This window comes from Morone saxatilis, unplaced genomic scaffold (genome assembly GCF_004916995.1).
Source record: "Morone saxatilis isolate NCDOM2014 unplaced genomic scaffold, NCSU_SB_2.0 Contig5, whole genome shotgun sequence".
NCBI lineage: Eukaryota > Metazoa > Chordata > Actinopteri > Moronidae > Morone > Morone saxatilis.
In genome coordinates, this window is record NW_023340095.1 from 13,962,941 (window position 1) to 13,977,643 (window position 14,703).

The 14,703-nt window shown below is 38.1% G+C and overlaps 2 protein-coding genes across 3 annotated transcripts in view; both read right to left on the reverse strand.

Annotated features, from left to right (window-relative positions):
- gpr155a (G protein-coupled receptor 155a) overlaps positions 1 to 459 on the reverse strand; it is a 10,025-nt gene extending 9,566 nt beyond the window's left edge. Inside the window, exon 1 of the mRNA XM_035676165.1 lies at positions 184 to 459. The gene's annotated coding sequence lies outside the window, so the exon portion shown is untranslated. The remainder of the gene's footprint in view (positions 1 to 183) is intronic.
- Positions 460 to 1,200: 741 nt separating this feature from the next.
- On the reverse strand, positions 1,201 to 10,088 carry LOC118338929 (acetylcholine receptor subunit alpha-like). 2 transcript variants are annotated; one of them, XM_035676389.1, is made up of 10 exons: positions 9,752 to 10,088; positions 8,540 to 8,682; positions 8,406 to 8,450; positions 7,834 to 7,887; positions 7,589 to 7,698; positions 6,972 to 7,167; positions 5,209 to 5,446; positions 2,743 to 2,966; positions 2,258 to 2,494; positions 1,201 to 2,172 (listed from the first exon to the last, which is right to left on the reverse strand). In XM_035676389.1, the coding sequence occupies exons 1-10, from the start codon at positions 9,792 to 9,794 to the stop codon at positions 2,044 to 2,046; spliced, it is 1,419 nt and encodes a 472-aa protein (XP_035532282.1). In that variant the 5' UTR covers positions 9,795 to 10,088; the 3' UTR covers positions 1,201 to 2,043. The 2 variants fall into 2 exon arrangements, with proteins under 2 accessions (XP_035532282.1, XP_035532283.1); XM_035676390.1 differs by lacking the exon at positions 7,834 to 7,887 and having other exon boundaries at positions 9,752 to 10,086.
- Positions 10,089 to 14,703: the final 4,615 nt, after the last annotated feature.

Below are 14,703 nucleotides of genomic sequence, written 5' to 3' on the forward strand. Positions count from 1 at the left end.
CCGTTACAGCCGCTACAGCCGCTGGGGCAAAGGTAACCGGGTAACAGATAACTTCAGGTTACTTTATACAGCATTGTTATTATATGACTGAAATAACTCCTTCACAAGAGGTCGTGCGGTTGTTACCAGCTACCCAACAAGCGCTGTAGTTTTAAAGTTCGGTGTTATAAAGGTTACTCTCACCTCGTTGAGTGCACCATGTGTCAGTCAAGTGTCAGTGAGTTAGCTGTAAGTGTTAGCCAGCCGGCTAGCTAAGCTGCCAGTGTTGAGACCAGACCGTCGTCGACTAGTACTGACGTGCAGCTACGTTAACTACACGACATAAACTATAAGGTGGAGTAAGTCCACTCTTACAAAATTGTTGTCCCAATTCTACAACTGTGTCTAGTTTGTGTGTACACAGGTAAGTTATGACTTTGGTTCCCACCCAGCAACTTTCATAATGCCCGATTAGTCAACAACGAGCTGACCAATCACATGTAGCGGAGGGAGGGAAGGGGCGGGGCTTAGCCTGCTCACACCAAACTCTTCAGTATTAAATATGCAGATGTGTATTTTCTAATCAGCAGAAATCTGGTGTGTACTTGATCTTGATTGTCCCCCTTGGTACAGTTGTCAGAGCAACTAGGCTTATTCGGCTTATGTTAAAACTAACATTTTACTGTAATTTGCTGTATAACATAGGTAGGTAACCAGGTGAAAACATGTGTCAGAGCTGCAGTGGAAGAGCACAGAATTTGCATGGGTATTTTTAATGTCAAATAGAGGGTTGACTGACAATGTGTTGGAAGAAGTATTCAGATGCACACTGTAAAAATACTCCACTACGAGTAAAAATCCTGCAATAAAAAAAACAAAACGTATTTAAGTAACTATTATCAGCAACATTTAATTAAAGTATCAAAAGTAAAAGTACTAATTATGCAGAAAAATGGTCTCTGTCAGTGTTAATATTATTTAATATTACTGGTGCATTAATCTGTATGTTGCATTTCACTGCTGTAGATATATAAGGTTGAGCTAATTTTAACTACTTTATATACTGTTGGGTAATTGTATCTATAGCAGTGCATCATATTCTGCAAGATCATCATTGTAATGTCCCTGAGAAAACCACATATCTTTAAAAAGACAACATTTCATGAGCTCAGAAAAACAGCCCTGTTTTGAGTTTTGTGACAATGCAATTTTAAGCTAGTCCAAGTTTTATTCATAGTTTATTTGGTTTAAGAAGTAGGATAATTCAACCCATAAAGGAACACTTAATGCTTTAGTTATATTATTAGAAATATTAAAAATCACCACTTTGAAGAGACATCTTTTTTACCGGGACAGGAAGAGTATGAAAAACTGAAATCTGAAAAGAAATTTGTAATAAAGTTGTCCAACAAATGTAGTATGTAGGAGTAAAAAGCACAACCTTTGCCTCTGAGGTGTAAGCATAAAATTGCATAGCGTGGAAATACAAATTTACAACTATAAAGGCTATAAAGGCCGCTTGTCCATACAAATCAGGGGCAAGTGTGAAAGTATCTTAAATAAAATATCATCTAAAAGTTAAGACAACATATCAAAGTTTATGTTTGATTGTATTGTAGTCTACCTATTCACATTTCTGCTTTTACATTTCACACCTTTAGATTTTATGAAATATTTTAAAATGTACAACAGTTTGCCAAAGTCACAGGCATCAGAAAGACATAAGGACACTGAGCAAGATTGCACTAAAACAGTCATCATGAAAACTGAAAAAAACACACATTTATTCAGTTGTTCCCTATAAACATATCAAGGAAAATTGTACAATGTTCCAAAAAATGTTTTCTTTTGAAATAATTCAACATTTAAATTTCACACATATATTCCCTAAAAATTAAAAACAACAATGGTCTGTTAACTATGCTGAAGATACTGTATACAACTTTCTTCAAACACCAAAGAGTAAACAATCAGATATGCAGTGTAGACTGGGAATGCTGCAGTGCATACAGCAAACAGGTTTCCCATTGAACAACAAAGTCATCTGAGAGGTTAAACCGGCCTTTACAGCATACTCAGCTCAATGAGACGGCCTGCGAACACGCCTAACGTGCCGATGAGACACACAGCCATGAACACACACAGCAGAATATGATCCAACACCATGGCCACAAACTTCCACTCTTCAGCAGCCTGGAAGGAAAAGAGGGACAATCTGTCAGATACACAAAAGCAAGACTGATACAAGAACCATATTAGAGACACTTTCTGTGTTTACATTGTTGGATTCCTCATCTGATTTCATGGTTTCTGCAATGTACTTGACTCCTTCAATGGCACTGCGGACATCAGGGTTCTTGGTGATGGGTGACTGGTAGGGGACAGCTGAGGTCTGGTTGCCAGAAATGTCTGAGATGTCAAAATCAGCACCGTAGATGCTTTTACTCTGCTTTTCCTTTCCTGGGCGTTTCATTGTTGAGAAGAACATGATGTTGGGAATGGTTTCAATAAAAACCTGTCATTAAAAGACAAAAGATACATTTGCTGTGTCAAGGAGTGCACAACATCAGAAAGGTTGTTTTAAATAAATAACAAAGACTGTCTGCTACCACTAGATGGCAATATAATGCAGAGGAAAAAAAGATTAAGTGTTTTTCTCCAAAGCTCACCAAGCTTGGAAATGGGACTGATCCATTTCAAGTCACTCAGCTTTGCTCTATAAATAATAAATAATTATTCATTTCCCTCTGTTTATGTGCTCACCTTGCGGACCCAGTCTGGCATTGTGTGAGTGCTTGGGGAGCGGTGGTGGGTGTTGATGACAATGACAGTGATGATGATGGACGCAATGACAAAGACCATGGTGAAGAGCATGTACTTCCCAATGAGTGGTACAGCGCTAGAGGTAGACGGGATAAGCTCCACAATAACCAGCAGGAACACAGTCAGGGACAGCAAGACAGAGATGCTGAGAGTCATCTTCTCACCTGGAAAACAGCAAATCATGTTTACTTCACTGCTGACTTTATTTGTCTAAATCTTACCTGCTGTATAAGAAATATAATCAATCAACATTTAGACCAGTGTTTCCCAACCTGGACGTTAGGAAACGACTCGATTAGATTATGGTAAAATACATCTGAAGGGTTGTGACATCACTTACAGGATAGAAATAGAAAAAAAATTTTTTTGACAAACTAATCTCAACTTAATGTTTATTTAGTTGCACAAGATCTTCATCAGCAGATGGATTTTGCTCCTGTTATATGATCAAAAGTGTTAAAACAGCTACTAAAAGGACCTTGGTGAGACTGTTTTACAGGTGCTGTTTCCAAAGTTGCAAATAAACTTCCAAACTCAGAAAAATATAGGAAGGTATCTAGATATCATTCTAATTATCATCAAAAGTAATTTAAATATGAACAATTCTTCAGGTGAACTGGTCACAACTGGTAGACATATATAAACCTAAACCAAAGAGTCACAAGCCAACATTGCATAATTTTAAGGAGTAACAAGGCAAAAAGGTTAAATTTAGAGCTAAACATCTGTAAAGAGCTGTTTCTACAGGGGACAAATGTAATCCAAATGCAATAACACGCTCTGTATGATTTAAAGTGTGACGTGTTATCTTCACTTTAAAAGACACATTTACATAACCCTGAAACCAGAGTGAAACATGTGAATGTGCCTCATTAAACAGTAAGTTGGCTCATGATACCCACAACATGCAATCTTATTACACTGCCACAAGGGAGAGCTATTTCTATGAGTCCAGTGCTTCCCTTCTCCAGCCATCCAATCAGGGTCCACCTCTAGCATTTACACAAGAACACAATGACTGCACTGTTCACCTATACAAGCAAAAAGAATGAGAGGCATATTTTTGTGTGTTGCTGTTCCTAGAACGAACAATAGCACAAGTAAACATATTCTGACACCATTTCACAAGTAAAATGCAAGACATGTTTTTGTTGCTCAGTAAGAGCAGTTATTCCGGAGAGAGCTTCTTTTTGGCACAAGCTTCTCCTCCACACTCTCCTGTCAGCAGCCATATCAGAAACAGGGATCAAGTGATGTATTATACATTAAAGCAAAGGCCTGCTTTCAGACATGACAGCACAGAGGGACCCTGGGTAATGAGGCAGACCTACACACTGGGAACACGGCCAGATGTGCACACGAGTAATACGGTTCCTGTAGCAGGCAATGTAGAGACACCCCAGACTGACAGGCAGAATGAGGAACAAGGATTTGATGTTTAAGTTATCATCAAACATAGATACATAGGAAAATGTAATAAGAATACAGTAGATAGAAACTCTTTCTGACAAATTGCAAATAACTACTTCAGGGTTTGTATGAATAGGATGCATCTATATGCCTCAGTATCACACCTGGGCTAATGCACTGGACCGGCATTTCAGGAGTGACATTTACTGTCATCCATGTTAAAGAAATTAAATCTCGGCAAAAATAAACCAAAACAAATAAACTTATTTGTTTTCTTGGAGAGGAGATTCTCCAATAACACTACTATGTCTGTAAACTAAACATTAAATTACAGTAAGGAAACTGTTAGCTTAGCACAAAGAGTGGAAAGGGGGAAACAACTACCCAGTCAAAAGACAACAAAATGTTTGTACACAGCCTTGGCTCTGTAAATAGGAAATCAGACCGAGTCACACAACACTAACTTGTTATATCAGCCATTCTAGCCAAAATATGTGTCAGGTAACGTTAAATGACTTGCCCACAGACATTCAGCTTTCTAGTTTGCCAAAATATGCTGTAGTTGTGCTGTTAGCTAGAGTTGGAGGAGAGTTGTGAGTACTGCTGTCTGGAGCTGGTGTGTGATATCGGCCTCTTAAATATAAAACTAAAGCCAGTTAGCTCAGCTTAGCACAAACACTAGAAACACTCGGAAACAGCTCGCCTGGCTCTGTCTAAAGATAACAAAATCGGCCAAGCAGCACCCTCACCCTCATGGTGATGACAAGACTCCAGGAAATCACTGCTTCCTGCTAAGAAATAGTCCACACACAGTCCTCCATAAAACTGCAAAGTGTTGATTTTACTCTTTCTTTCTTTTCTTGATGGATTAAGCTAATAAAATATAACATAGGATAAGTGATTCTGGAGAGATCCAATACCATAATAAATACCATGATATAGACTTAGTGTTATAGCCCAGTTAAACGAAACAATGTGAAAGCAGTCTCCACGTACCAGAGTCTGTAGGAAGATAGAAGACGAGGCCAGTCAGGAAGGAGAAGAGCATGCAGGGGATGATGACGTTGACAATGAAGTACAGTGGGAGCCGCAGCATGAGGAAGTGGTAGGTGATGTCCAGGTAAGGGGTGTCCGGGCAGCAAGCGTAGTACACCCAGTGCTTCCAGCCACGGAAATCCTTCATCACCCACTCTCCACTTTCCATAAAGTTACTCAGATCAGGGCGGTCACTGTCCTGATGAGGAGAAGCAATAAACAGGGTTATTAAAGGAGTTTTGATTCAAATTCTTTATACATTTTTATTATTTCACTTTTACTATTTCTATTTTTTATGTGCATTGGTCTCAAATTGTTTTAATGTTTACATTGTACTTTTATTATTAGTTTGTCAATCACCTGTAAAGCACTGTTTAGGTTTTGTCTTGTGATGAGCTCCCTCAGGCATATCTGAATTATGTTTGAGTTCAAAGGTCAAACATGACGTTAACTATGTTTAGGTTGCATACAAGTGAACTCGGTATACAGAATCCGTTCTATAAGATGTTTTGGTTTGTGATATTATGATGCAAATTATGTCATAGAATACAATATCCTGTTAATTATTTCTGTAAAAAGAGGAAGTTACCACTCCAATGTTGCCCTGATGAAGGCTTATTTGCTTATTTGTATCTATTCAATTCCTTAAGCAATAAAGTGGTAAATGTTAGAAACACTATTCAGACTATTTCAGTCTCTGTAGGGTTGTCACTTTTTATTCAAAATTTGTAAGGTTGTCAATTTTTGAAGTGTAATGACCTGTTTGAATTCAAAATGTACAGTCTGTAAGCGCAACACGTTGTTTAAAGTAGTTTGCCTTGCCCAGCAGAGGACGCTTCACTATCAGATTGACCTATGGCATTGCCCTATGCCCCTGACTACTACTACTCGGCACACTCAGCTTCAGCAGACCCCTTGCCAGAAGCTCGAAAAAATAAAGGAATGCGAATGTCTTATCCCTAACCCTATGTTGTGTTTTCCTATGTGGTGTCATACAGTTGTATATGTATTTATTATTTCAGTGAATTATGTGTAATTTCAAATCCATTTGAGCATGATTTGTTGAATAAGTGACAGCCCTATTGCTCTGTGATATATTGACAGGTATCATGTAAAGACACTCATGTTTCTTACAAATGGGGATTTACACTATTTGTATGGTTAAAAAAATAGTTGACATTTTCGGAAATACATTCACCCTCTTGCCGAAATGAACACTGATTCCACTCTTATGTCTGTATGGTAAACATGAAGCTACAGCCAGGAGACAGCTTAGCTTAGCATAAAGCCTGAAAGCAGCAGGGAACAGCTAGCCTGGCTCAATCCAAACATAACCATACATTTCTTCCTTTCGTATATTTGATAGATTTGTTTAATCTAAGTGTTGTAATCTAAGTTGTGGTTTTAAGGGACTGCAGAAAGTCACTGCTCCCGGCCAAGAAATAGTCCCCATTAAAACCGTAATGTGTAGTTTTTACACTTTGGTTTCTGATTAAACAAACAAGATGTACAGTAACTTCCTAATTAGTGAGCTTTAGGTGTTCAGGCAGACAGATTTTTACAAAGCCAGGCTGTTTCCCCCTGCTTCCAGGCTTTATACTAAGATAAGCTAACCGGCTGCTAGCCAGACATGTTGACGTGGTGTTGATATTCTAACCTAACTCTCAGCAAGAGTTTTTCCCAAAATGTAGAACTACTCCTTTAAGAGTCCTGAATGTAATTACAGGATTGACGACGACCAGGTTTCCATCGTAGGTCCAGGTACCCAGCTTCATACTGCAGTTCTGGAGGTCAAAGGGGAAATGCAGCACAATAATTTCACAGTAGCTCTTGAAGATGGCAGGTGGGTTCCACGTGATCATTCCTGTGTACTCCAGCAGTACTTTGGTCTCATGAACGATGGCAAAGTCACCATCAGCACTGCGGGCACAGAAAAACACAGGCAGCCTCAACATGGGGGATAATAAGTTAAATATTAACGCAGGGGGACACCAGTGCCTGAGGATGGGTCAATGCTGCTGTCGCACAGCCCAGCCAACCAGCGCTCAGCTTGGCACAAGTTGTTGTGGCAGCGGAGCTGGTTGTCAGGGAAAAACAGCAGTGTGTCAGAAGGAGCATATGGTGGGGGGAGGGGAGGAGGGGACCTGCAATACAGACTCCAGATTTAGCCTGATGAAATCTGAGCTTTCACACACTGCATATAGAAAAGTGTGATTCAAAACAACACTGACAGGTGTGTTGATTGTTTCTAGAAGTCTGAATGCTGTAGGTTGTGTAAAGCTTATTGTAAATGAAAAAAACAAGGGACTTAAAGTGGATCACATATAGCCTGATAACATACTTGTTGTAGAGAACCAGATCAGGCCGCCAAATGTCAGTGGAGGGAACTCTGATCTTTTTGATGCCACCATAATCCTCTGGTTTCCACTGCAAGTTCACATCTTTCCATTTCTGTAAAAACAGACAAGGACACTCAGAACAATGACTTTACCATTCAAAACTATTATCGAAGGAGAAACTACAGTGGCCGTGAAAAGGTGCAAAAAATGCAAGTGGCCCTATTTAGAGCCAGTGTTTGGTTTGTCCCTTCTGGGCTGTTGTAGAAACATGGTGGTTCAACATGGCGGCAACACGCAGCACCTGTAGATAGAAACAACTCATTCTAAGGTAACAAAAACACAACGATTCCTATTTTTAGGTGATCATACACCGAAGAAAACACAACTATGAATATTATATTCCATTTTTGAAAATAGATCCTCCTAAATGTTACACACTGGACGTTTAACTTTCTTTCTTTAGTTTAAGAAGAATGATACACCTCTTCAGTACACTATTTGTAACAGCTTGCCCGTTTGTCTTTATGTTTTACTTGTCAAAACAAAGACAGTGTTTGTTTACAACTCAAATGCTAATAGAGTATTTTCAGCATGTCCTAAAACAAATATTTTAATATTTTAATTGAATTTCTTGGAGTCTGGACATTTGGTGCATTTATAATTTGTGGCTAGAGGCATGATGATGTATTTATGCCCATCCTTTTCTCACCCATTCTAATTAGTAGGCTACCTTATTAAGGCTATCTGCAATATGACAGCATGTTCAAAGTCTTTCTTTTATGATATCACAACAATAAAAATGAATGTGAATTCATAAACCTGTTTCAGTCGCACGTTGCTGCTGACGATCTGGTTGACTTCATCCTGCAAATCCACATAAATGTGTTTAGACAGTTGATGACATTAAATCTTAATGCAGATGGGGTGATATTGTGTGTGACATGAGACCTCACCACACTGATGAGCTGGATGAGCTGAAGGCCTACAGTAACAACCACCGGGTCCTTGAAGTGATTGACAGGGCGGACAACCTTATTGTAGCCAGTGAAGAGTGTTTTGACCAGACGTGTTTCGTCAGAGGAGGCCCAGGCAGCACCTGAAATAAAAAAAGACACCATAAAGGGTGCACACTCATTTTTCTTTACATATGGGTTACTTTCATTGAAGACATTTAAACATATGTCTTTCTCTACTCCTCAAAATTACCTCTTTAGTGTGCTGGAAAAGTATTATGTTGTGCCAAAGCAGAATACAGCTTTAAGAACATCTGATACTTGAGGTGAGTTCATTTAATATGAGTTAAAAATAGATGTGACAGGTGTCATACTATAGGTGTAACATGCTGTTACACTTTTCAGTAGAGTGACCCACATTTACATGGTTTGTGTATAGCTTTTTGGCATTAAATACATTCAGTTCTGTGACTTCAAAAAGTTTATGTTTGCATTTATTTAGTTATTTGATTGTTTTCAATATATAAATATATTTTTTGAATTTCTGAAGCAGGCTATCTAACACACAATCATTAAGAGATTGCATTCAAGCACATGTTCTCTAACCTGTAAGACAGTAGTATAAATATAAGGTATGTATGTACATATGTGTAGTCAGTGTGTGGGGTCTAAATTTGGCGATACTGCATTCAAACATGTGACGGCACTCCTGTAAGGTCCTTCATAGAGATGTTCTTACGCTCTTTCGGCTACATATCTGTCACAAGCTGGAGCAGGATCCCCTTTCATTTTTCAGCTGACCTTGACATCAAGGTTATTTTACAGCAACATGTTGTTTGAACGGTTGAATGATTCTCAAGATATTCACAGTAAACTAAGGGATCCTACTGAACATAATTATACAGGTGACTTCATGTGGTGACAGACAGACAAAAGGTTGAAAAGCAAAATGAAAACAGTACACATGCCCTTGTCAATCAAAAGGCTGGTTTGCACAGAAGTGTGCTCATTAGTTGTGTGAATTGGATCAGCTCACACTGACCTGCGAGCACTTTCATTACACATAATCCATGAGAGGAAGGTATAGTAATTTTTTTTCTAAGCTCCAACTTTCTCCAACTTCATTATGCTTTAAACACTAAGTCAAGTAAAGTAATAAAGACACTTATTTCCATCTGTGACCAACATTTTTAGTTTTAAATAAGCTCTTACCTGCTAGAATGACTAGATGAAAAATTAAAAAAACAGTATTCATTCTTGCCAATAAACCCAGGCATCCAAAAACAAGATCCAACTTCAACACGTTGCCCGTTGACCACCTGAGAATTAAAACGGTTTGACCCACCTAAAACATTCTTTCAGCACTGGCAAGTGGCTTACTGTACAACCTCCAAGCTCTCCACTGGCAGTCTTGTTGTTATTGTCTGACAGCGGATGTGAGTGACCGGCTGCCAATGCTTGTCATTTGAGAGGGACACATTCTTTGTTATCTGTTATAAGATCAACATGCCGGAGTAATCCACCACTGAAATATCTCATCGTGAACTTGGCCACACACAACCTCGAGGTGCAAAGACACGACACATGATAGCAGCTCTAAGTTGTTCTTGTATCAGAGAAAAACTATCAATGCTGCCTTGATATCTGTGTATTTAATGACCGTATGCACAGCCCCTGGAATATCCAAAACATAACGAATATGCCTGATGATTTTACATATATGTCTGTTTTTGTTTCTTCAGGGGAAAATGTGTGTGATGGATCACTTTAGTTTGGGTGAAATTACATATTTTAAATCATTTTAAAGTTTGGGATCTTATCTATAAAAATAAAACTTAAGTCTCTTTTCTGACGCTGGGACATAGGCAGAGCCAGGGGGTGGCCACCATAAGATGTGGCACACACAGCACCATGTGTTTTTTTTCTTGTGCTGAACCATTTCTCTACTGCTGCAGCTCCACTGGGGACGCTATTTAGCAGCGCACCCATCTTGCTGTACTGCCCCTCCCCAGCTCACTCTGCGTTCAACTCACTCTCTGCTGTAGTCTGAGGGGAAATCAAACACATGCTGTTGCTGAGTTTTGTTTCACACAGAATTAAATGCAAAGCAAATTTTGATCTAACTGTTGATGAAAGGAAAAAGAAAAACAGAGGAACCAAACTCCAAACAGCTGAAATTTAGGTACAAGCTACACATGTAGTGAAAGCTGATGCTGATGCTGATGATAATGATAAATATATATAATAGTTTCTTATTGCCTTCACTTTCAAAAGAAATTAGCTTATTTTAGACAATTTGGTCATAAGCAAACATCCTAATCTAACCTCTGTACAGCACCATGCAATGCAGAAAAACCTGAACAAGGTATTAATTTCTGTGCAACTCTCAAGTGAGTAATGGCCTCAGCCTGACCACACTTATGAAACTGTCTGGCTTTGGGAACAGTTATTGACTAAACATTCTGACCATAAGGTCCATTTAGTAGCTGTTATGTTTTAATATTATATTATATGATCATTTTCTCTTTCTTGTGTGCATTCTTAAATTGTTTAACTACTTACATCTCATTATCTTACAGTCATCTGTAAAGCGCTTTGAATTGCTCAAACAAACCTATATAAAAGGCGCTGTACAAATGAAGTTTGATTATTGATCAAACTTTAATTGATTGATTAAAATCTCTATTTTTCTGAATGCTTTAAGACAGAAAACAGAAAAATGGAGAGTTTATAGTCTACAATTGTCAAAAGCTGCGGACTCTACTGAATAGACAATTTTGCACTAGATAACGTGTGGCTGCAGCTGGCTCTCTAACCATAGCTGGCTTGCTTGCTAATATTATCAAAAGCTAAATACTATCTGGGCTTTACGGCAAAATTACTTAACCAGCTAACGTGATGCTTGATACTAACTTATGTATTATGACAAATGGTGTTGATTTTAGCCAACAATAAATGACGGTGTAAAGTAAAGGTGTATGACTATCAATTACCAAGAGCGATGCAAAGGCAGATTCAGCCAACTAGCTACCTGTAACTTAAACTAAGATAGGGTTGGCTGGCTGGCTGCGTCTTGGCTGCACAGTGTGGGTCTGCTATTGGCAGCCTCGTGCTGCTGGTTGATGATTTGCAAAAGGCAAGCTGGTTAGTATCACGGAGCCAATGGTCCAATTAAATGTAATAACTTTAACCTAAATATGACAGTCTCAAAATATGATTTTAGAGATGATATTCAGTGTTTATTCAGAGTTCAGTCTTATGTATATCACTTTCGGCCAAAGCCCAGGATGATGCTCACTCATGGCTAGAGACTGTGAACAGCTCAACAACGACATGCTGACTGCAGTTTACTTAAAGGGCACTATTTTCAATATTAACAACAGTTAAGTATATAATCATTAAACATTAAACATTGAAATTAGACCTGAGACAAATCAAATACATTTAAATAACCTTAATACAAGTATTATGAATGGGTCCCTCGATGGATATGGGCTACGATAGGCTAAGAGAGGGAAAAGTGTGTTTTATCTACCTGTTTTTTGAGGATGTTTTTGTAGTTTTTTTCGGGGGCAATGATATGTAACATGGTTAGCCTCAATCTATCATATTTTTGTTTATGTATTTTTTGTTGTTTTCTCTTTGTTCTTCTTGATCTAATTGATAAAAAAATGGGAATCGTCTACAATGCTGACTTCATTCTGCAAATGCACTTTTTTTGTTTCACTTTAACACTTTCAGTCCTCCTACGTTTTTATTGTTTAACATTTGCCTATAAATTAAAAAAAGGGGGTTTTAGTTAAGTAAAAATCTTAACTGTTTAGTTATGTAGTTAGTAACCATTCAATATGCATGATGAAGCTTTATTTTATCTGCTTTATCATAGCATTCTCACAGTGCCTCTCAGGTCAAGTTGCTCATCAAAAAATAAATAATATTATATAATTCAGATGTTGAAATGTGTTTCCTGGAGGCCAGGTGTTACACCCGTGTCCCCCTCTTTTGCTCTGCACTACCGCACCCTGTCGGGCCTGTGATGGGTCAGGCAACTCAATTTCCTCACATCCCCAATCCGTTCAATCAGCCAGTCACTCAACCACTCGCCTCATTCATCTCACTTAAGGGACAAATGACCATTTTGGCAACGTCTGAATTAAGAGAGACTTGTCTCAACCCACCCCCCATTTCTATCTCTATCTCCGTCTCCAATTACTCAGACCACCTGAATTCACACCATGTGAGCAATGCTTTGTCTTTCTCCAAGTCTGTCATGTAACACAGGACAAGCCAGCCTTGTATCTACTCAATAGATGGACACTCTTGGTGCTCTGTCCAGTGTTAATTACAACGCTTTGAAGGCTCACGCCATGATTCCTGTCTCTAGAGGACCATGAGCTGTGTGTTCGTATCTGTTCTGTAAGTGATTAAATGTTCATTGAATCTGAATAAAAGTGTCCATGTAATATCTGCAAGGGGTGGATGAAAACTGGACAACATACTGGATGTTTATGCCTTGATGAAGATGAAGAGGATTAGAGTTCATCCAAGAGATTATGATGTGCATTGAGTGATATATTTTTATTGTACATGATGTTCCAACATAAATATATAAATATTTAACCTTGGACAGGATTAGTAATATTCCTTGGAAGATAAAATTCTACATTTTCATTATTTATTCTAATCCTATTAATATTTTGCATCTATTTCTGGTTTGTTAAGATGCGAGTCCAATAGACAAAATCACTGGCAAGTGCTGTAAATTACCCAATAAATAAAACTCAAGTGGAGAAACATCAGCAAAATAATTTTATATAACAAATAATATTCCTTGAAATCTTATAAGTATTTTTTATGATAGAGTTTACCCTTCAATATGGTATTCTAATACATATTTTATGTAAGATTTGAAGTGGTGATTATATAAAATATGGGCAATTAAACAGACTGAACATTTCAAAAGGGATGAACTGAATATTTCTTTATATCTCAACGCTGAAAATGTATTCAGGTCAGCCGTTTACAGGGAGGGAACCATTACCATCCAGTCAACAGAGAAAGGTCAGTTATCTCATGGATCACAGCCTTTCAAATTTAGTCTCATTACTGTGAATGAGGCACATCCACCACACAATACATTTGCAGACATTACTCCAGCACAGTGTTATCACAGCATCTGACTGAGCGATAGAAAGCTCGATAGCTTTATTGGTGTGGTTTACCTCCTTTCACAGTCAATGCCTTACGCAGATGAAGGTATGATATATCTAAAATGGCTGATAATGGCGGGGGGAGGCTAAACGGTTGGATGAAAATCCAATTTTGCCACACAATCACCAGAGACAAGTCTGAATTCGGCTTACATTAACTCAGTGTGATGTGGTCACAAAACCCAATTGATTAAATGTCAAGTAGTGATTGCTTCTCAGATGCTTTGTGAGGAAATTTAAAGCACAAAAACCTAAACACAGAGAATGGCTGAACATGATGCTATAGACAATAGGATCCAAAAGACTGCAGTTACACCATATTTTAAGTCTGTCAACAATAATCCCTAAAGGCACGTGTGCACAGTCTGAGAAAAAATATTATTTAATACAAAATGTGTAATGAAGACACCATCGAGATAACTCGTATTGGTTCCCTGAGCCTACACAGTGTGAAACTGTGACCATGTAATGAGCCACCGATGGCTGTGCTTGGCTGCTTCTAAGAAATTGCTTGGAAGGACATAACCTGTGGGTAATTAAACCTAAAATGCATAAATTTAATCTGACATTGTTTGCACATATATCCAGTAATTAGCAGTTCCCTAAGTGCAAGAGTGGTGTTGCCTTAGGTGTTGTGTGTTTGGTTTTAATCTCACAGTGAATCAGTGTGACTGATTTGTTGTTAGAGGGGTTTACATAAAGTCACATGACGTGTGGCTTTTAGGCACCACCTGTCATTTTGAATATGCAAAACAGAGGACATTCAGTCCTATCACCCAGGGTCATCTTCCAGCCACATATACTATGTTATTCTGTATATTATTTATTCTTCCTTTAAAAGATACAGATGCTGTTATTGTGTTTATAATATAATATATTATAATATAATATAATATAATATAATATAATATAATATAATATAATGTAATATAATATGTACTGTTATTTTATTTT

What these genes read in the sequence shown, in the direction of transcription:
- LOC118338929 (XM_035676389.1), bottom strand. Translation starts at nt 9,794, where the DNA reads ATGAATACTGTTTTTTTAATTTTTCATCTAGTCATTCTAGCAG. An exon ending in TTTCTACAACAGCCCAGAAG is followed by an intron (nt 7,699 to 7,833) that starts GGACAAACCAAA and finishes CTGTTTTTACAG; the next exon opens with AAATGGAAAGATGTGAACTT. An exon ending in TGCCAGACTGGGTCCGCAAG is followed by an intron (nt 2,495 to 2,742) that starts GTGAGCACATAA and finishes TTTTAATGACAG; the next exon opens with GTTTTTATTGAAACCATTCC.